Source organism: Xyrauchen texanus, chromosome 10 (genome assembly GCF_025860055.1).
Source record: "Xyrauchen texanus isolate HMW12.3.18 chromosome 10, RBS_HiC_50CHRs, whole genome shotgun sequence".
Lineage (NCBI taxonomy): Eukaryota > Metazoa > Chordata > Actinopteri > Cypriniformes > Catostomidae > Xyrauchen > Xyrauchen texanus.
The window spans coordinates 32,665,972-32,688,802 of record NC_068285.1 but is presented as its reverse complement, the minus strand read 5'-3'; the positions used below and the strand labels follow the sequence as shown (position 1 = coordinate 32,688,802).

At 37.1% G+C, this 22,831-nt stretch overlaps 2 protein-coding genes across 2 annotated transcripts; one reads left to right on the top strand and one right to left on the bottom strand.

The window, feature by feature from the left end:
- Positions 1 to 121: 121 nt before the first annotated feature.
- On the bottom strand, positions 122 to 10,727 carry azin1b (antizyme inhibitor 1b). The gene is made up of 12 exons (XM_052136411.1): positions 10,540 to 10,727; positions 8,961 to 9,104; positions 8,206 to 8,382; positions 7,901 to 8,074; positions 5,630 to 5,802; positions 5,376 to 5,504; positions 3,669 to 3,750; positions 3,458 to 3,532; positions 3,206 to 3,359; positions 2,935 to 3,050; positions 2,610 to 2,827; positions 122 to 2,455 (listed from the first exon to the last, which is right to left on the bottom strand). Exons 3-12 carry the CDS (start codon positions 8,305 to 8,307, stop codon positions 2,380 to 2,382), a joined length of 1,299 nt encoding a protein of 432 aa, XP_051992371.1. The 5' UTR covers positions 8,308 to 8,382; positions 8,961 to 9,104; positions 10,540 to 10,727; the 3' UTR covers positions 122 to 2,379.
- A 2,935-nt stretch (positions 10,728 to 13,662) lies between these two features.
- Positions 13,663 to 22,255, top strand: LOC127650496 (V-type proton ATPase subunit C 1-A-like). The gene is made up of 13 exons (XM_052135942.1): positions 13,663 to 13,792; positions 14,180 to 14,339; positions 14,423 to 14,490; positions 14,797 to 14,882; positions 15,113 to 15,207; positions 15,306 to 15,397; positions 15,647 to 15,745; positions 15,914 to 15,982; positions 20,250 to 20,342; positions 20,578 to 20,671; positions 20,869 to 20,966; positions 21,090 to 21,213; positions 21,600 to 22,255. The coding sequence occupies exons 2-13, from the start codon at positions 14,208 to 14,210 to the stop codon at positions 21,693 to 21,695; spliced, it is 1,146 nt and encodes a 381-aa protein (XP_051991902.1). The 5' UTR covers positions 13,663 to 13,792; positions 14,180 to 14,207; the 3' UTR covers positions 21,696 to 22,255.
- The last annotated feature ends 576 nt before the right edge of the window (positions 22,256 to 22,831 follow it).

Sequence of the window (22,831 nt, the reverse complement as noted above, 5' to 3'; positions counted from 1 at the left end):
TAGTTTACTTCAATAATTCACTCAGGGTTGATTTATTTTCAAAAGTTCCTGATATTTGTCATGTAAAATTCATTCACATTGACCTTTGAGACACAAAAATGACTCAACAATAGTATTAGCTCAAATAAATGTATTAAATTAATATTTTCATTACTTTTACAAGCACAATTGTACAGTCAAAAACAGGCAATGGTCCATTAGTGCCTTAGACAAATAAGGTACTGCATATTTCATTAACAATAGTTGATTTTATAAAACAGAGTGAGCTGTTATAATAAAAATCAGTCATTTAATTGTGATAGACACACAGAAGGTATAACACATAAATTTGCGATATACATCATTTGCGATTTCAATTTTAGATCGAGAACAACTGCCTGGCATGGACGCATTTAATTCAATTGTGGTAAAACTGTCTTTTAGGTGTGATACTGAGGTGAGCTCCATGAAGCGATTTTGTCTGCAATTCCATTATGCCATGCAGTCTTTCAAGGCTTATAAAATATACCAGTAACACTTTACAATAAGGTTCCATTTGTTAACAAGAACTAACAATGAACAATATTTTTCCAGCGTTAATCTCAATTTCAACATATACATTTTAAAATTCAAAAGTTGTCTCGGTTCACTTAAATTAATATATGATGAACTAACCTTGAACACTTGTATTTTTCTATTTACTAATATTGACAAAGGTGAATAAATGCTGCAAAAATATATTAATTATTTATTCATGATACCTAATGCATGAACTAATCTTAATGAATGGAACCTTATTATAAAGTGTTGCCAATAGACCAATAGGACACCATGAGACACAATGTTAATCTGGCAGAAGTTAAAAAATCGTTATAGGGGATACTCAAAAGTACAGCACTTAACCAAAGAGCACTATGAAATATTTAACAACCTTTGGAGATACGGTCATGTGACGCACCACATGTAATAAGGAAATAATAATTTGGCAAGAGGAGCAATGACATACTCCCTAATTGGTCTTAGTGGACAGAATTACTAAAAAAAAAATTCTACTATACACTACGGGTCATGGCCTATTTGTGTAGATACTAAACTCTATTCTTATTGAGATTACACTTTCAACAAATGTATCATGTTGTACAGACAACTAATTTACAAGACTGTCAGTACACTCAAAAAATATATTTTTGCCTATTTTAAATAGAATTGTTCATCCCAAAATGAAAATTCTCTCACCTCTCATGCATTCTAGATGTGTATACATTTCTTTCAACACAAATGAAGATTTTTAGAAGAATGTCTCCGCTCTGTATGTCCATACAATGCAAGTGAATGATGACCAGATCTTTGAAGCTTAAGTAGTTTAATTAATGTCTTCTGAAGCAATCAAATCGGTTTTGGGTAAGAACAGATCAAAATGTAACACCTTTTTCACAATAAATCTTGAAAGCAGTCTCCTTGGTGATCATGATTTTAAGCTTGATTACACTTCATATAGTGCATCTAGTGCTCTGCGCATGCATCAAACACTAGGAAGTGTAATTGAGCTTGAAATCACAATCATGCCTAGAGACTGCAATGGCATGATGTACAGTGAAAAAGGAGTTATATTTTGGTCTGTTGTCACCCCAAACAGATCATATCACTTTAAAAAGTATTTTATGTATTACTTTAATGCTGCCTTTAAGTGCTTTTTGGAGATTAAAAGTTCTGTCCACCATTGACTTAAACTGCATGGACCTACGGAGCTGAAATATTCTTCTAAAAATGATTTTGTGTTCTACAGAAAGCGAGTCATACACATCTGGAATGGCATGAGGGTGAGTAAATGAGAATTTTAATTTGTGGGTGAACTATTCTTTAAGATTTACAAAACAAAGTGACATTTTTTACAAAATTAAATTAAAACAAACTATTTTATTTAATTTTTAATTACAATTTATTTTAAAGATTACTCAATTTAGTTTGGTGGAATTTTATTAAGAAATTGAAATGCATAAATCTTAAAATTAATATTATTATTTATTTTTTGAGTGTAGGTAATCTATATCTATATACTGTTTGTATACATAATACAATTAAATTAGTTGAACATTTATGTAAACAGTGTTTGAATATGTACCCCAAGAATTGGGTGCCATCTCCACAGTCATCCATTTTGTTGCATATGTTATTTAACATGGGTTTTCTGTCATTTGTTTTGAGTGATAAGGACAGTGAGCCTTTTTGTAATTGTAAGAAACTGAGGTAATAATTGTCAATCAATTAGTTTGCCCAATAACATCAAGTCTGTTTTCTTCCCCACCAGCACCAATATAATTTTTCCACCCATGACTGTTGGAATGTTGACTCTGCAAGCTATTCACATGCCTAGTGGTTAGTGGACGGAGTTCGGCTCAGTTACAAGCCATACTGGACCAATGAGAAGTTTTTTATGGTGTCGTCAAGAGAAATCCCAGCCTCCTGCATCTCAAACCTGAAGAAAACAAATCATAACAGCGCAACATTAAACCAAAACAACTTTTATCACATTATCTCCTGGAAACGTGACATAAAATAAGTCAAAGTGCAAGAGAGACAAACAGTCAACCAAAAGCACAAAAGGTCAAAGTAAAATTGTTCACAATTACCAGTCATCTGTGGAGATGGTGTAATACACAGGTGGTTGGTCTGTGTCACTGAAGGTTGCTTGCCCCTTCTGACCGCTGGCCCCCATGTTGCTGAAAATAAGCCAGTCTCCAATGGAGAGCTCAGGGAGGAGGCAATGCTCCACCACCTGGTCCAGAGCATCATATGAAGGACCCCACAAGCTGCTGGAGAACACTGGGTCATCTAATGTGAGGGACATCTGAAAAACGAAAAACAATATCCAGCTTTATATACTTCACCTCAATAAATCTGCAACCAGACAAATGGTACAATTATTGTTCACGGCAGTGCATGTGTGTTATTTACCTTGTGCACAGAGGGTGCAGTGATTACATTTCCAAACAACTTCCCCACAAAAGATCCATAAACACCATCATTCATATAATACAGAAATTCTGGCTCGTCATTTGGGGTCAGCCCATCTGAAAGTGCAAAAGACACATTAAGAAAATATGACAGGGCAGAGAAAGTGCCATTTCTACACCATGTTAATGTAGAGAAGCCACATTTATGGTATACATATAATGGGACGGGAGAGGACCATCTAACAAGTATGAATAAATGAGAAGGTACTCACCATGAATGTCCTGGTAAACTGCTTTCTTGCCAATAACATTGACAGCCAGGGTGAAGGAGGAAAACACATAGAAACTTCCTGGTTCAGCAATGACGTTCACTCCAGACACAGAGGGGAAATAGACCTCCAGCAGTGGTCTGACAGTAGACAGTATCTGAAGAAAAGCAGACACAAAAGAAGAAATGCTTTGAGTAATGTCAATATTGGGCAACATTCATAAAGAGGAAAGCAAATGAGACAAGCTTGACGTACCTGTTTCAACTGAAACTCAGAACCACTAAATCCACCACCGATATCCAGAATCTTCATGTCAAAGCCTAGTTCCTTCTGTAGAACGACACAAGGAAGACTCAGCACTCCAATACTGTATACAAGGAATATGCCATTGATTTGAATTCCTAAAAGAGTGACAATTCTCATGTGATACCCAAGACAAGATAATAGCAGTATACCGACAACTCACCCCCATGTCAAAGATGCAGCGAGCGTCTGACAGTGCATGGGTGTACATCTGAGGATCTCTGCATGAAACTGGTACCTGGAACCTGTAGAAACAGAAGCAGACTCTAAAAATTATTGAACAGGACAAAGTGATAGATAAAGTTTTCCAAGACAAACTTTGATGATGGCTTGACAAAGCCTTGTCTAAAAGGTTTAACTAGTTTAAAGGGTAACTAAACACCTGCTCAGAGTCTGACTCCACCCACTAGAAATATTTGAAAATGCTGGAAAAGTGGGCAGATCCCGGCGGGGATAGAGGGAAGGAACCGAGAGCGGGGGGGCACCTGAGACTCGTAGTGACGGATTAATTGACAGCTGCTGTCAGACTCTATGTTATTATTATTCCTCAAACGGTCGCAAGACGACATGTACATGAATCTGGCGTGGTGAGCTGGAACCTGCTTACGTCAGCTGTCACCGCTTACGTCACGAAGTACCGCAACAGCCAATAGGAAAATTCAACTGCAGTAGCCACCGTTCAACCTGAAGAGGGCAGCACTCAGACGTTTTTACACCATATATTGTAGAATTAAAACACTTTATACACAAATGTCAAAAAAATTACTTGAATCAATGACCAGTACTAATAAAGCCCCATGCTTACAGATCATTAACTACAAAAGGTTGGTTTAGGGTTTAGTTACCCTTTAAGACATTTAAAGCTCCACTCAGTGAATTTCTGTTCGTGTCATCTTGGACTCACTAGTGACACCTAATGGTGTGATGGCAGCATCATTCAAAATCAAAAGTTTTCAGTTACAGATGCCATTTTAGAAATTCACTAGTGAAAGTGTCCAATAACAAGACAGTTACTGAGATTAAGCAAGTAGTATTCAGATGGTCATGTGATTCTAAAATTACAGACCCCATGAGGGTGCCTCTACCCTATGTAGATTAAAACAGCTTTTATAAGGTTCCTGATAAGACTAGAGCCTCATCTCATGTGAGTGGTCATGATTTTATACATATGATTCAATATTACAATTCATTTATATAAATGTATTAAAAAAAATTATAATAATAATATATATATATATATATATATATATATATATATATATATATATATATAGAGAGAGAGAGAGCAACATAAAGTTGATTAAAGGCCTTTTGTGTGTTTGTTTACATTTTAATTTTTTTGACAGTTGGAGTTTGAATTAACGAGTGTTCCGTTGGCCAACGTAAACATTCCTATAATGTAGATCAATGGGATTTTCCCTGATTTTTGATCATCTGCTGTGCAAAACCTGTAAGTCTGATCAATTAGAAAAGACAAAGCCTAATATTACAGAATAGTCTGAAGGTCTGTGCTGAGTTTGGTGGAAGCAGTCTGAAAGCTCTATGAGGAGTTAATGTTAGAAATTGTGGTCTCCGTTAAACATTTTTGAAAAAACCCTATCTGTCTGTCTCTCTTTTTAGGGGTTGTAGCACAGTGATTAAAAAGGAACATAAAAAAATAGCACTGAGTCGAAAATGTTGCAGACCTCTGCTATACGTAATTTAATGATTATTTTAATGGGTTTGCAATGTAAACATCAAAAAATGTACATACAATAACAAGGTACCATACACGCTTTTATAGGCATAAAAGTCAACGGGGGCCCCTGCTCCATCTCTCTACATCCCAAGGGGTTCTTGGCTTGAAAATGTTTGAAGACTCCTGACTTACGTGACTCCAACCACATCTACGCTCAACTCCTTGGCCATTTCCAGAAGGTGCCTGCAGCCCTTCAGGGAGCATCCAATGGTCACACTAGCCTCTTCCACCTGTGCTTCCGTAGACACTTGCAGCAAAAGCCTTATAAGATAAGAAAAGTGTATAGAGAGAATAATGAATCTTCTCCCTCAATTTTCTCCCTATAAATGGTGCATTAAAAACAGTAAACACAATCATATACATTTCAAATAGTTTTTAGCACTTACTTGGCTTCAGGGTGGGCACGGGCAATTTTGCGAAGCTCTGCCTCATTTTCACACATCAGATAGTTAATGCCATTCTTGGCTGCATGTTTAATGAGTGAGAACTGCTTGCAAACTCCAGACAGGATGATATTTTCAGGAGGGATATCATGATTGAGTACCAAGGTGATTTCAGCCTGAAAGAAGTTAATAATTTTCCATTAGACAACATACAAAATCCAAGGGACGCTTCCAGATCTGTGTTTAGAGAGGTCTCGAATGTCTTTAAGAACATCAGTAAAGAATAGAGATGTAACAATTCACTCATCTCATGGTTTGTTCACAATTTTTTTAAATTAAGCCTTAATCACTCAAGTTAAGATTACATTTTTTTATTATTATTACCGTAATTTCCGGACTATTAAGCGCACCTGAATATAAGCCGCACCCACTGATTTTTAAATAAAATATTATTTTGAACATAAATAAGCCGCACCTGTCTATAAGCCGCAGGTGCCTACCGGTACATTGAAGCGCCCGTCCGGGAGAGAAAAGCGGTAAGGGCGCTTACACCTGAGCTAAATTATGTCTAACACCGGTGTCTAATTTCAGTAAGCATGGGGAGAGCGGCATAAAAAGGCAGCAGCCACAGAGCTGAGAGAGCGACACACGTCAGTCTAGTGTTGGCGCATAGAAGAATTGAGAAACTTTATAAAATTGATTGTAAACATTGCTGTGGCCATTAAAAGCCTTACCTGGAACGTCAAGTGCCCTGCTGAAAACTGTCACACTGGTGCCCGTGTGACAGTTTTCCCAAGAAGGACACGTGAAGCAGGGCACTTGAAATTAGACACCGGTGTTAGACATAATTTAGCGCAGGTGTAAGCGCCTTTACAGCTTTTCTCTCCCGGACGGGCGCTTGACCACGCCCCCGGTGCCACACACGGCTTGTAATAAAACATTTGCAGTAAACAGTAGCCTACCAAGAAAGTCATTGGTCACTATCTTCCTCGTTCTGTGCACTGAAACCACTGAAGTCATCTCCTTCGGTGTCGGAGTTGAATAGCCTCAGATTTAGTTGTCTTTTTGCACTGAGTCAATTCCTCACGCTGCTGTTTCCAACGTCTTATCATCAACTCATTAAGACCAAGCTCCCGTGCAGCAGCTCTATTTCCTTTTCCTTCAACTTGAAAGCAGCATCATATGCGTTTCTCCATGTCTTTGCCATGGTGAGGGTGACAAAATTACTACCGTAATCAGAATGATGGGAAGTTTGAGCGCGCTCGATTTAATCTAAACAGTAAACAAAAAAAGTTGTTTTGACCTTAACCCGTTCGGCAATTTCATTGGTCTAATGAAAGCTTCACGCCGCCAAAAAACTGAGCACATCACAGAATGTTTTTTTTAATTTTTTTTATACAATTTGAAAGCGGGAAAAATCCATATATTAGCTGCGTCATTGTATAAGCCGCGAGGTTCAAAGCGTGGGAAAAAAGTTGCGGCTTATAGTCCGGAAATTACGGTAATTTAAAAACATATGAAAAGTTATTTTGTTTAAAATTTAGCTAAAAGTACTATTCTTAATAGTCCAAAATAATCCATCAGAGATGTACTGGGACTTAAAATCAGCCCAGAACAGGGCAATGGTGACACCAAATGGAAACATTAGCTAATAATTCAGCTTTGCTGAAAATACAGAATTATGTTAGATATTTGCTGCTTACACACACTCAATGATTAAATACATTTAAAATATTTAAAAAAAACAATTCTATTTTTCTAAAATAATATTGTCACAGATTAAATCAAAATGTTCTTTTCAAAAATACATATTTAATTGAAGTGCATGCTAATCCTCATAATTAATAATTTACTTATGAAACCAAATCAGACATGACATTTGACATTAGAATTTTATCCCCCTAGTATTCAGCATAATATATAGTAGACATAATATACAGCACTTTCATTAAACCTCTGAAAATTGTAATTTTCTCTCACGCAGTCAGAGCAGATCACACTCGATCTTCAAACAGACATTCGATCCAGTCTCTCTCCTGATGTTAGTGCACCCAGCATTACATTCGCTTTTCTGTTTCAGCCATACACATCATAAAACACATGTGGCTGCTTGAGTGCAATCGTAATTTAGAGCTCCTTATGTGCAATGAAGGGATTTCCAATTTCGACGATGCACATAGTCCCATTTTTTAACGGCGATGTATCGTGCCACGTTAAACCGTTACACCCCTAGTAAAAAATGAAATTGCAAAATGGGTCTTTCGACAACCTTACCTTATTTGCACAGACAAATCCAACACCGAGTGCAGACAGGACTTCAATGACCACAGGGCTACTATTACAACTGACTGGGTAGAAGGGTCGAACGAGGGGCATGGTGGTCTTCCACAGAACATGCTGTCGCATTAGGGCCCCAAGGTTGGCCACAACAAATGCATTCTTTTCAGCCTGAGGAACAAATTGGATGAACAATGTGATACACCAGCAGTAGACTTTCATAACGCGATTTGACATTCCATGTACTTGGTGACTGAATATAATCCAGACTGTTATAAAACAGCAAAGAGCATTCCTCTCACCAGATTTTGTTCATAGACGTGGTTGTCGACAACATCTTCAAGGGTCGTTCCTCCCTCAAGTACTTCAATTATGTAGTTTGGTGCATCAACAAATCCTTTCATCTCAACCGTATTCCGCAAAACCGACAATCATAGAGAGTTTACTGAGCCGCTGGAGTATTCTGGGTATGCAACAAACTGTTCAGAGAAACAAAAGCATTATAGTTTTAGAACACAACATATAAACATGACACTTTCACATGAAACTTTCTGTTAAGGCGGGCAATCACTTCATCTACCCACATATTTCAAACCACAGTATCCACTGAACAGGAAGAAACTGAGGAAATCATACACTTTGCATGGCTGACATTGTTCCATATTTTGCTTATTGGGCACATTTCTAAAGTAAAGTAAAATAAGCAAAGAGAATTACTCACAAAACCAGACAGCATCACATGAGTAACTGGTCAAGTGTGTTTGGAAATGACATAAACACAGAAGCTTTAAGAATCTTGCCTTTTTTTTTTTTTTTTTTTTACTCCGACCCAATCAAGCTAAATCCCTGTGGCTTTGAAGCACACTGGAGCGTTTGATGGTATTACCAATGGATTTTATTGCTGTACAATTGGGGGACAGGGGTGTTACATATAAGCTACCCACAGCATTATGTGAAACAAAAAGCAATCCACCAGTGTGTTGCAACATTAATTTAGTAACTAATGCTTCAGGGGTCAGGTATATTGTCTATTTAGGTTCACAATGTTGCTACTCACATGGACGATGTGGGAGATGGTCCTCTCCCGCTATCAGCTAGGATCCCAAGGCGGCTCAGCGTTAAAGTCAAACTGCTCGCGGTAGAGGGCCTCCCCTAGGCCTTCTGGATAGCGTTTATACACTTGCAGAGAGAGTGGAGAGCCCTGTGGAAAAATAAATTCATATATATTTTAAAACATTTGCTTAAAAGAGCTGATGATTGGTTAAAAAAAACTGTAATACAGCAAAACCAAAAAGTTGAACCAGAAAGAACACTTGTGATACAGCCAAACTTGTACAGAGAAGCGGTTCTCTGGGAAGCATTGAAGAAATAGTTAATCCAAGATGTGCATGAATTTCTTTCATCTGCTGAACAAAAATGAACCTTTTTAGAATATTTCAGCTCTGTAGGTCCATTAAATGCAAGTGAATGGTGGCCAGAACTTTGAAGATCCAAAAAGCATATAAAGGCAGCATAAAAGTAATCCATACAAATTCAGTGGTGTAATCATATTTTCTGAAGCAATATTATAGGTGTGGGTGAGCACACACCCACTTGCATTGTATGCACCAACAGAGCTGAAATATTCTTCTAATATAAAAAAAGAATTTGTGTTCTGCAGAAGAAAGTCATACACATGTGAGATGGCATGAGGGTGAGTAAATTATGAGAGGTGAACTATTAACATTTTGGGTGAACTATTCCTTTAAGCTTACGCAAAATAGTATTTGTAGGCTGTCATACCTTTATAAAGTGATTACACATTTACTGACTAGTTACGCAGACCTGGGTGATCAGTTAAGTAGTGTTCTAATTTTTTAAGCATTAAACAACAGTCTTATCTTGACCTCCACACCTAGGATCAATAAATTAAGTAACTTGTGTTTCTGTTGAACATTCATCAGAGGTGTGTTTGTTTCTTCATATACAACATGTTGCATAACCTTCATATGTTTGATTGATTCTTATTTTGTATTGATAATTGATCTATAAATAGTTTAATATATATGTATATTAAACCATGTGTTATAGATATGCATACACACACACACACACACACACACACACACAGATATAGATATATGTATACACACACACAGAGATATATTTACTGTATGTGTGTGTACATATATACACGCAGAGATCTACAAGCCGGCATGACGTTGGTTATTTCGGTAATATAACGTTTTTATATCATGTTTTGCCATGAGGCTGTTTTAATAAAACAATGTTTCACAAGGCCACAGTTTATTTCGTGAACATACATAAGATTGTCCCATCCCTGGTCGGAACAAAGTAAAATAATATAACTGATAATGGCATGTCGTAAGCGCCAGGGTTTGGTTGACTGAATCAGCTATTAACTATGTACCCAACTTCAACCGTCACGATTAGAATAACTATATTTATATATTTATTATATTAACTGTATCATACGTTGCTGTTTTTAAACTAATTTATCGTCGTCCTTCACGGAGCACTGCCGCTGCCTGTATTTCAAGCACGACTACTACCATTAACCGCCATGTTGAGTGTCACGAGCTCAACACAGCGGACGGGGATTTTTAAACAAGAACAACAAGAAATGCTGTACTTACGTGAGATAACGGCCTGAATGATTTGGAAAATCGTCTTCTCTTTTTCGGCGGAATTTTTAAAGAGTGGTGGGGACACAGATAGAAGAAAGAAAAGAGGCGGTATGTGCCATATGCTTGGACGACGAGGGCTCAGTCGAACACGAACGCACTGTTGACTGTCTCGGCCAGAAATGGTGCTGGAGGTGGAAGGCGGGCGAGATGTGAGAGAATAAGAGGCGGAGCGCCAACGTACAAATCCTGGTACGGGTGAAGGCTTGGCTTATGAATATTAATTAACTACGTGACTGGACCACTGATCAGTGGACTGGACGCTCAGGGGAGTATATTTCAAAGAACGTCAGCATGTTCTGATTAATATTCATGAGCTAAATCTGCGGTTTGGTGGGTGTGGAGCACTGATGTATGTGGACACATGTACTCGTGACGTGAATTCATTCCACGAGAACAGCGCTCCTCTAAACATGTATGGGCCAACTTTTGTACTTTTTGTTTTTGTACTGTTTGTACATTTTGTAAAACTGGCAAACCCACCCCCCCACACCCGCAAAAAAATTTTATTTAGTTATTTAATCTTAACCCAAGCATAGTTTGTATCATTTTTGCTATACATTTTAGTGTGTCAGCTGCTGTTATGTGTACTATTTAAGAAAAAACATATATATGATTTAATTGCTTATAAAAAAATATTGCAATTATTTTCAGGGTCTCTGATGATTTAACAGCTAAGGTAATTACAATGGCTATATGTATGTTTTTATAACAGTGAAATGATCTTTGGTATGATAGTACTGTAGGCTGTAAACATACACAAAACAATAAAGTACTTTGAAAACACAAAATGTGATTAAATATTTTGTTTAAATGTATGATGTATACAAATGTTTACCTTTTTTCAGGACTATAATGAACCATAAGGTACTCTACTCACCTCCATCGACAGATCACATTTTATTGAATAAACTACAGTTGTATTCTGTCTCATCCATAATGGAATTTAGATAATGAAAATAACGTGACTCATAACAGGCAACACCACAGGGTCAGAGCTGTCATAACAAACATATTATACAATAATAAACACACAAAAAATATTGTAAGTTACAAATGTTTTCATAGCCATTTGCTGGTCAAAGGGTCACATTTTACAGTTCCGGTTTCCAGCTTGTTTGCCAGATAATTTCAGATAAGTCCCTAACAGACAAAAAGCTTAATTTTCAGACAAATAACTCACTACAATAAATGCATTAGTACCAAAACAAGTGCATGCCCTACTCTGAAGGTCTGTTTTGTTCAGTGAATGGTTGCTTCAGTTGAATATCCTGCTTCTTTTGTAAGTTATTGAAACATCTAGTGAATTCTTAATAATATTTTCCTATTATCCTTGTGGCCGTATAAAGTGAATAGCTATATTGTCACATGCCATTGTTTGAATTATGATATCCCTAGAAAAACCTTTATTTATTTATGTTTTTTTACCAACCTCTTTCCCTACTGTTTTATGCTCTAATAACATTATGATGTATATGCTGTTTTGAGACACATTTTTATTTAATTTGCACCTGCTTTGCAGAACAGATTTTGAATAAGTACCCAAAGACTTTACTGAATAAAGACCCTGCTGTTCCTCCTCCAAATCTTTAGGTAGCAGTACTCCAATACTTAACCTTACAAACATTTTTGAATGGGAATACTTATATTAAAACAATTACAACAACAGTCAGTTTATCAACAACGCATTATAAAGTTGGCAAATCACACACACACACACACACACACACACACACACACACACACACACACACACACAAATGTAACAGTTCTCTTTGCATTTCTGTTTTTACACAATTTTACAGTCATGTAAAAATTGTATAGCTGGTGGTGATATATGAATATATGAAGAATGTGAATTGCCAAAAATAAAATAAGAAAAGTGAAAGTTGAGATTTATAGTACAACTGGACTTCAATATTGATCTGTTTCTCACCCACAATTTTTCATATCGGATCAGAAGACATGGATTTAACCACTGGAGTATTTTATGCTGCCTTTATATACTTTTTGGATCTTCAAAATTTGTGTCAATTCACTTACAATGTATAGACCTACATAGCTGAGATACTCTTCTAAAAATATTAGTGTTCAGCAGAAGAAATAATGTCATACACATCTGGGATGCCAGGCTGATTTTTATTTTTGGGTGAACTTTTCCTTCCCCAAAACTGTTTTGCATCATTTTGCATTTCAGAGTTTCAGCTGCTGTAATGTGTAGTTTGTTTTTTCTTTATGAACAAATAGGAATTATTTAATTGCTTTTAAGTTATTTTAATTAAGCAATTATTTTAAGGGTCTCTGATGATTAAACAGCTAATGTAAACACAAGAGCAATAGGTACATTTTTATAACAGTGATATGGTCGGATTTCTGCTTTTAAACAATTTTACAGTCATTAAATAATTTTAAAATCCTAGAAGAAATAATTCAAAAGTGGATTTTTTCCATGCCAATCTTCTTGTGAATAACGAATCTACCAAAAATAATACTAACAACAATGTAAATAATAATGTTATTATTATTATTAATAATAATAATGTTAATAATAACAATGTTAATAATAATAATAATAATAATAATAATAATATGAATGTAAATATTATAGCGAGTATTGACGCTGACTACCACCCCTGGATTCGTGAATTCAAGTCCAGTGTTTGCTGAGTAACTTCAGCCATGTCTCCTAATAAACCAAATTGGCCTGGTTGCTAGGGAGGGTAGATTCACATGACTTAATCTCCTCATGGTAGCCAAGATGTGTGGATTGACGGTCTCAGAATCGGAGGCAACTGAGGCTTGTCCTCCGCCACCCGGATTGAGATGAGTAATTGCGCCACCACGAGGACCTACTAAGTAGTGGGAATTGGGCATTCCAAATTGGGAGAAAAAGGGGATAAAAAAAATACAAATAATAATAACACAAAATAAGGGTTAAATGTAGTGCCAAACGAAATGAGAAGCAAATAGTTGCGCTATTTATGCGCAGTTGCCAGTCCAAAATCCATTTTGCGCATCCTGAACGCACTGTCAACTACACTAAACACAACGTCCTCCGATCAGCTGACTTCAAGTGTGACGCCGTTCGAAAGGTTTGCAGCGCATCAACGGAATTAACTGTGTTGTCAACGCTGTTTTATTAAACGGTATACATTTTAACGCATTTTTTTTTTCCATCTTACTGAAGTTTAAACTTTTCTGATCGGTAAGTATGGCCAAGGATTCATTAAATGTTATAGTCGACTCGTGAAAGCCATAAAAACCGGGGCATATTATATATTTACAGACTTCCACAAGCGCGTTTAACCCGCTGCTTCTAATATAAATCACGTATGGAATATCAGTGCACACTGTTGAGATTATAAATGGTGTGATCAATTGGATGTCTACGATGTTTAATCCTTTTATTGATAGCGCTGCGTTATTTTAAGAAAGAATGACACGTGACCTGTCATTCTTTCATATGGAAAGAAATGGAGAAGTGTGACGTCTGATCAACCTTAAAGGGACCTCTGTAATTTATGTTGTAAATGACTTTTTTTTTAATGTTTTGTTGTCTCACCTGCTGCCTTTGGTATCCATCTAATGTTAGGACCATTTGATTGATCTTTTGAGTCGTCATGACAGAGTTCTGGTTGATCTCTGCTCCTGGAGAGAAGACCTGCCAGCAGACATGGGACAAGATGAACATGGCCACAAGCCATACCAACAACCTGTCCACTAACTACAAGTTCAACGTTCCTGACCTTAAAGTAAATCACTACTCATTGACTAAATCACTGGTTTGTATCACATGTTTGAAATCTCACTCATGATTTTGGATATTCCTCCACAGGTGGGTACTTTGGATATCCTTGTTGGGCTGTCAGATGAGCTCGCCAAATTGGATGCGTTCATTGAGAGGTTTGTCTACATAATGCATTTGTATTGCAGGAAATCTATTTTTAGTTTCACCAAACTGATTACTGGTTTTATTACTATTACTACTATTATTATTTTAATCAAACCGCACAATGATGACTTGCATCTTAATTTTCTGTAAAGCCGCTTTGAAAGGATGTTTGTTGTGAAAAGTGCGATACAAATGTCATCCCAAGTTTTATTTTTATTATTTATTTATTTATTTTTTAGCTTCTTTCACATTATGGTTCTCCAAATATAGTTAAATGTATATTTACCCTGTGTTGTTTATATTTAAAAATTCCCCAGCGTTGTGAGGAAAGTGGCCCAGTACATGGCTGATGTGTTAGAGAACACCCGAGATAAAGTTCAGGAGAATCTTTTGGCCAATGGAGGCAAGTGAACTTAGATCCTTAATATATACTTACCACATTATTGATGGTAAACTCTGTTTCTCTTGATTTTTGTCAGTCCCACTATAAAGCATATTTAACAGGTAGTAATGTTAAATTAATGTTCAAGAAGGTTATGTAATCCCTCTTAATCCAATCAGTGGTATTTGAATGTCCTAATAAATGAGATTGTGTTTTAGAAATATGTTTAATTGATAATTATTGCCATGCAGTTGATCTAGTCACATATATTTCACGGTTCCAGTGGGATATGGCCAAGTATCCAATCAAACAGTCCCTTAAGAACATTTCAGAGATCATCACCAAGGTGAGGATTATTGAAATAATTTACCCATGTTTGTTGTGTGTAGAGACTAAAAGACCGGTCTTTAATTTAATATCACTTCTTGCTTCTCTATTATACAGCAAGTGACTCAGATTGACAATGACCTTAAAGCAAGAGCTTCAGCTTATAATAGCCTAAAAGGCAACTTACAGAGCCTGGAGAGAAAGAGTGTGTAAGTGGAAGGGCTTTTATATTCCCATTTCTGCTACATCACGGAAATCCTTTTTCTGAAGAATTACGTTGCTTTTGCAACAACAGTTACGCAGTAAAGATTTCCTTTGTGAAAAGGAACTTTAAAGGGGAAATGTCTGATACAGATCTGTCATATTAAGTACAAATACTCGATTCTTTTTTTAAATCTTTTTTTCACTGTTAAATCAGCTATTTTAATGTTGTACGTTAATCCTTTTTTGTCCACTAGGGGGAGTCTTTTGTCTAGGAGTTTGGCTGATATTGTTAAGAAAGATGATTTTGTTCTAGACTCTGAATACCTTATCACTCTTCTAGTGGTTGTCCCAAAGTAAGCCAAGACTAAGTATTTATATTTACTTTTTCTGTCATTTGTGTTGAAGAAAAGTCTTTTCTTATTTTTCAGTGTTCACTTTGGCTAAAATAATTTAAGCATTGATAAGACAAATAAAACCTTATTTTGATCTTCTTTGTTATTTTGTTATGGCTAAACAAAAAGGACAAGTTATGTTGACTGGCAGAAGACTTATGAAACTCTTGCTGAAATGGTGGTTCCAAGATCCACAAAGTAAGTAACACCTCAAAATTGATTTGTCAAAAGCATAGTATAATGAGCTTTCTAGTTGTTACATAACTGTTTGTCTTGCTTGAAGCATGACAACATCATTATTCTATGTTACTGATCTATTAAATGTTATTTAGTATACATGCTTAAACACATCTCGTATATAGGGGGCATGCATGAGGGGAAATTATAACACACTCAGTATTAAATCAGAAACAAGCTAGAGTTATGACACTTAATCATCATTTTGGATTCGGTCCAGTATTTTTCTTCTGCTGCCTACATTTTTGATACCTTTGAAATAAAACTCATCAAAAGTTTAAATGACTGACCGATGCTAACACTATCCCTGGTAGCTGTTGGGGGCTGAATTGAAATATTGCTTTTTTAAAACAGGCCTTTGTAATGAACTTTATTGCTTGAAAGTATCAACTGATGACTGTTCTTTACTTAACAGCTCATCATTATTTTATATATAAAAGTATTTAACTAAATTAACTAAATTAACACTTAGACTTCACTTTAAACACATATTATGCCAAGCTGCCTAAAGAATTGGTACAAAATAAAAGTAAAAACTACTCAGTAATAAGTATTAAAGCAATGATATATTATCACTTTCAGGTGTGCCCTTAATCGAGAAAATCTCCGCAACGTGGCATATCCTTCTCAGTTAAAATATTTACGTTAATGGTACTGTTGGTGCACATTTGTTTCTCATTAAAAACAAAAGATGCCAGGTAGATTGTGTTATAAAATAATTAATAATAATAGAGTAATAAAAACAACTAATAAAAGTGACCATAATCATGCAGACCTAAAGGTGATGTGAGCGATTAGCATTCAAAAGCTTTGATGTTACTGAGCCGTTGAATTAGCCACGCCCCTCATTCCAAAACCCCGCCCTCCAAAGATAATTTTGAGACCAAAACTGAGCAAAAGAGCAGCATTGTTTGTTCCTGTGGCTGTCAAATTCAATAGTGGCACAGTTGCGCCCTCAATTGACAAACATGAATCAAAGCCTCATCTTCAAATGAGAGCGAGCAAAATGATTGACAGATGAAAAGCGCCAATTTCTGTGGTCTGGAGACATTTTTATTTGCTGTTTACAAAGTCCACAGTTGTCATACCGGTGAGATATCTCAGGACACTTATTTCATTAATATCTTTAAGGGAGTAGGAAAAGTTTTTGTATACTTTTACATGTAAAAACTTTCACACTTTTTCACATTTAAATGTGTTGTGTTTTTGTGAAAGGAAAAATATATGCATCATAAAATGTAAGTAGTTAAATTCACAAAGTTTAATGTGATTATACACAATAAAACAGTGTCATATAAACTCAGCAAAAAAGAAACCCCTTTTTCAGGTCACTGTATTTTAAAGATAATTTTGTAAAAATCCAAATAACTTTACAGATCTTTATTATAAAGGGTTTAAACAATGTTTTCCATGCTTGTTCAATGAACCATAAACAATTAATTAACATGCACCTGTGGAACGGTCGTTAAGACACTAACAGCTTACAGACGGTAGGCAAATAAGGTCACTGTTATAAAAACTTAGGACTCTGAAAAACACCAAAAGAAAGATGCCCTGGGTCCCTGCTCATCTACGTGAACATGCCTTAGGCTTGTTCAATATTCTTACGGTATTGAGAAAAAAATGCAACTGGACGGAGAATCTCACATGCGCGTGCACATCTCCTTTCATCCTCGACTGCCTGTCAGACTCGTCAACTTGCGTCACACACACACACACACACACACACACACACACACACACACACACACACACACACACGCAGTGGAGAAAATGTCAGTGAGAAGTGAGGCGAGGGGGTCTGGCATAAGTGAGTGTGTGTGAGAGTTAAACCAGTGTTTCTCAACTGGTCTATTCGGACTGGGTCTTGGACAGCAGGGAAAGAACAATGTCATGGTTTTCACATTGAAGATATTTCGGCGGCCGCCCAAGTGATAGCCTGTTTAGGATTGCCGAGGCAGATTTAATGATAATCTCGCAAACAGCTAAAGACTTCTCATCTGCACTTTCGCACAAGTGTAACGAGCTCGAGCTAATGATCTGCTCTTCTCTCTGGCGCGCTTGCAAAAACCAGGCTTTCCTCGATATTGCGGAGCGCAGACCTCAAAACTGATGTGTCCAATTTCAGTGCTAGTGAGAGTTTTCTAGTTTAAAGGGTTACGGAGGAAGTCAAGTCGAACCTCTCAAACAGTAAACAGCCCTGACATGCCAAACAGCACTGAGGAGGAAAAGAGCAACTATTATTTATACTATACTATTGTACTATTTTTTTAAGACTAGCTACACTGACTTAACCATGGTAATGAGGAGCCTTTCCTCCTGTGTAATATGTATGTTCTGTTATGTTTGAAATTAGAAAATAAACGGTATAATAATGGGCTCATATATATATAAATATGCTCTTCAGTTTTTAAAAGGGGGAGAGAAAACTTTCTAAAGATTTTGTTGTTGACATCAACAACAAAAATAATGTCACTTGATGCACGTCCTTGTACTTTGCAAAACTATGCAATATAAATGGAATTGTGACCCAGGATACATTAAATACAGGTTCCTTTACTTGATTTCCAATGTAAAATCTGTCCTGAAGCAAAACCAGTTGAGAACCATGAGTTAAAGTTACAGACAGGAGCAGTATATGTTAACTGTTAATAATCATAGGACATTACTTTAAATGCTCACACAGCTGATGTTACTTTTCATTTAGTATTTAATTTAACATGCTATGTAAACTAACATACTTTAGTTATATAACATGTTAAATTTACATGCTTTTTTTTTATCATGTTTATAATTCGGTTAGCTTTCTTATTTATTCTATTTATTTTCAAAAGGGAGAATTTGTTTACACATCAATTAAAAAAGAAAATTCAAGTTTCAGTTATAAATAAGTGTTTGTTCAACCAAAAAAAAATTAATAAATAAAACTCCTGTTTTCACTCCTTTAAATGACATTGTAACTGCTAATAATAATTGTATGATACCGTGAAACCGCAATCTTTTCTTGGACGGTTATCGTACCGTGAAAATCTCATACCATTGCAACCCTAGTAGCCAGGGCAATAAATTACAATGTCCATTCTGTGAGACGCCTAAGACAGTTCTACAGGCAGACAGGAAGGACAGCTGCACAGGATCGGTACATCTGCATATCACACCTGCGGGACAGGTACAGGATCGCAACAACAACTGCCCAAGATACACCAGGAATGCACAATCCCTCCATCAGTGCTCGGACTGTCTGCAATAGGCTGAGAGAGGCTGGACTGAGGGCTTGTAGGCCTGTTGTAAGGCCGGTGCTTACCAGACATCACCGGCAACAATGTCGCCTATGGGCACAAACCCACCATCACTGGACTAGACAGGACTAGCAAAAAGTGCTCTTCACTGACAAGTAGCGGTTTTGTCTCACCAGGGGTGATGGTCGGACTCACGTTTATTGTCGAAGGAATGAGCCTTACACCGAGGCCTGTACTCTGGAGCGGGATCAATTTGGAGGTGGAGGGTCCGTCATGGTCTGGGGCGGTGTGTCACAGCATCATCGGACTGAGCTTGTTGTCATTGCAGGCAATCTCAACGCTGTGCGTTACAGAGAAGACATCCTCCTCCCTCATGTGGTACCCTTCCTGCAGGCTCATCCTGACACAACCCTCCAGCATGACAATGCCATCAGCCATACTGCTCGTTCTGTGCATGATTTCCTGCAAGACAGGAATGTCAGTGTTCTTCCATGTCAAGCGAAGAGCCCAGATCTCAATCCCATTGATAGTGCCTTGGTGGAAGAGTGGGGAAACATCTCACAGCAAGAACTGTCAAATCTGGTGCAGTCCATGAGGAGGAGATGCACTGCAGTACTTAATGCAGCTGGTGGCTTCACCAGAGACTGACTGTTACTTTTGATTTTGACCCCCCCCCCCCCCCCCACCCCCCCTTTGTTCATGGACACATTATACCATTTCTGTTAGTCACATGTCTGTGAAACTTGTTCAGTTTATGTCTTAGTTGTTGAATCTTTTTATGTTCATACAAATATTTACACATGTTTAATTTGCTGAAAATAAAAGCAATTGAAAGTGAGAGTTTGCTGAGTTTACGTGCTGTTTTGTGTCCTTGTCAACTAAACTAGCAGTTTATTCTTTCATTCAGTTAAGTGAATGAAAGTGACTGCCTTATTGGTGTGATGATTACATGCATCCTAACTCAGAGTTTTCATCTGCTCTCATATTAGAATTATATCTGAAGACCAAGACAGTGGGTTGTTTAGTGTCACACTCTTCAGAAAAGCTATTGATGACTTCAAACACAAAGCAAGAGAAAACAAGTGAGTCTCTTTTCCCTCACAGCCTGCACTAACACAGTCAAATATAAAACTGTTTATTCTGAAGGTTTTTGGGTTTATGCTTAAAAAAACAAAAATATATTCCCAGATTATGAGGAAGATAGTGCTGTATAAAGCAAAGACTGATATCAGTGTGTTTTTGAATGTTTGCTGGTTTTTGATGATGTTTTTAAGTAGAAACAGGGAAACTGACCCAGCTTTACTGATAATTTTTCAGGTTCATTGTGCGTGACTTTCAGTACAATGAAGAGGAGATGAAAGCAGACAAAGAGGAGATGACTCGCCTCTCCACGGACAAGAAGAAGCAATTTGTATGCATGCAGCTGCTTAAATTTGATTCACAATTGAATATTAAGATTCCTGCACAATGATGTTGATGAGGAACCTTAAAATCGCAGGCAGCTTGAGAGGCCCTGAGCCTTGTTTAGCCTTGATTTTTTTAGTAACAGGAAAGAGAAAAGATGCATTTTGATTAAAATGGACAATCTGCTTTCGCCCATCCACACAGGGCCCTTTGGTACGTTGGCTTAAAGTAAACTTCAGTGAGGGCTTCATCGCATGGATACACATCAAGGCACTTCGAGTTTTTACAGAGTCTGTCTTGAGGTATAGTGTGCTGATATTTGGCGAGTAAAAACACATATCTCAGTCCCTGTTGTATGTAGTATGTAAGATTGTGTAATGATGTGAACATCAAAAAAATGACTTTAATATTCTTTCAATTATCAGATATGGGCTGCCTGTCAATTTCCAGGCCATGCTGTTGCAACCCAGCAAGAAGAATGTGAAGAAGCTGAGAGAAGTTCTACAAGACCTTTACAAGTACTTGGACAGCAGTGCTACTATTATTGATGTGAGAGAGCTTTCTATGACTTTGATTAAAAAATTGGCTTGATACAGAGGGAATAACAATGCTAAATGCATTGCAAATAATAACATGCAAATCACCATATAATCATAGATAGTATGGATGGCAAAATAATTAGGCTTATCAATGTGAAAAAAAAAGCCTATGTCATATTAATAATTTTGCATATTGTTGGGCCTATGCCTTTCATGGTCATATTAATTGATGTCAACATTTGATGTTAAGGACATTTGTTTTGCTTACATGTTTGTACGATAAACCATTTTGGTGCTGTGTTGGGTCACCACTTGATGTCCAATGTCAAATCTAGGTACTGATTTACAGCCCTAACTGGTATCACAGCTAATTTCTCAAATTTTGTTGTGTTATAGGCATCTATGGACATCCCAGGTCTGAATTTCAGCCAGCAGGAGTACTATCCATATGTTTTCTACAAGATTGAATGTAATCTCCTGGACTTCAAATAGAATTCATATTGAAATGCACCATTCCATTTCTGCTTTTGTGAGACACAGAGACTGGTCCCTTTAATTTATTAATGACTTGTTTTTTCTGTCCTTTTTACCTCTCTGCCAGTAACTTCCTATTTCTGTCTCATTCTATCATTCCTGCAGATGGCTATTGGCATTAGCAGTCACATCTGTCGTGTGACTGCTGGTTAAATTTATTTTGCTTTAATATGTTTACAAATGAAGAATATCTTTTTTTTTTGTATCTGTCCTTTGAAGACGTGTCATTCAACATTTAACACAGAGGCAGTGACATCACTCCTCTTTTACTGAACCATAGTGGTTGTGCATCTAATTATTGTTTTTCTTTTTAGCTTCCTCTATGAGCTTACTCTGTGCCATGCGCTGGTATTGTAGTGATTATCTTTAATTATGTTGTCAACCAATATGTTCATGTTTGTCTGTGTTTGTGCATCTCAAGTGAGATTGCATAATTTATATATTTTGATGGAAAAGGAGAAATAGATGATCACATGCTGGGTATACTGTAAAGACCAATCAGAGTGAATAAAATGATAGAACCTTATTTTGCTTCTCATTTCATGGTCAGAGGTAAGAATCCATGTTAAAATCACTGTCTTTGCACTAATCCTGCTGAATTATTTTCGGAAGGAGGTAGTATTATTAATAAAAGACAGCAATACAGCTCTTTATTCTCTTATAAAAAGCACTTTTGTGTTACCATGGTGATGGTGTCTGATGGTAACCCCATGGTACTATAGAAACCATGATACATGTAAAAAAGAAGTAAGAGGGGGAGGAGGGGTTGAGCCTTTCCTAGTCCTGACACGGCCAAGATCATCGACTCTGGGTCCCACACTTTAGCCACAGAGGCTGTCCTCTAAGAACCAGCACTTCCTGTTCTGGCTGCAGAGGACTTCTGGACAGGGAAGCCATTCCCCAGTCGCTAGCGGTTCCTGTCCAGGCCATCGAGTCCAACATTCCTACGATGTCTGCTCCCCTGTCAGTTCTGCTATCGGCCGCCTTCCCGGTGGAGCCAGAGTTTGCTGCAGAGAGTCAGGAAGCACCCTAGTCTATTGCTGACTTTCAGGAGGCAACATAGTCTGTTGCTGTCTGTCAAGAGGTGCCCGAGT

Bases quoted from the DNA above. Each gene is read 5' to 3' on its own strand.
- azin1b (XM_052136411.1), bottom strand. From the start codon at position 8,307: ATGAAAGGATTTGTTGATGCACCAAACTACATAATTGAAGTACTTGAG. The intron at 5,505-5,629 runs GTAAGTGCTAAA...TTATCTTATAAG, and splicing joins CGTGCCCACCCTGAAGCCAA to GCTTTTGCTGCAAGTGTCTA. The intron at 3,051-3,205 runs GTGAGTACCTTC...TTGCACTTTCAG, and splicing joins AGTTTACCAGGACATTCATG to ATGGGCTGACCCCAAATGAC.
- LOC127650496 (XM_052135942.1), top strand. From the start codon at position 14,208: ATGACAGAGTTCTGGTTGATCTCTGCTCCTGGAGAGAAGACCTGCCAG. The intron at 14,491-14,796 runs GTTTGTCTACAT...AAAATTCCCCAG, and splicing joins TTGGATGCGTTCATTGAGAG to CGTTGTGAGGAAAGTGGCCC. The intron at 20,343-20,577 runs GTGAGTCTCTTT...ATAATTTTTCAG, and splicing joins CACAAAGCAAGAGAAAACAA to GTTCATTGTGCGTGACTTTC.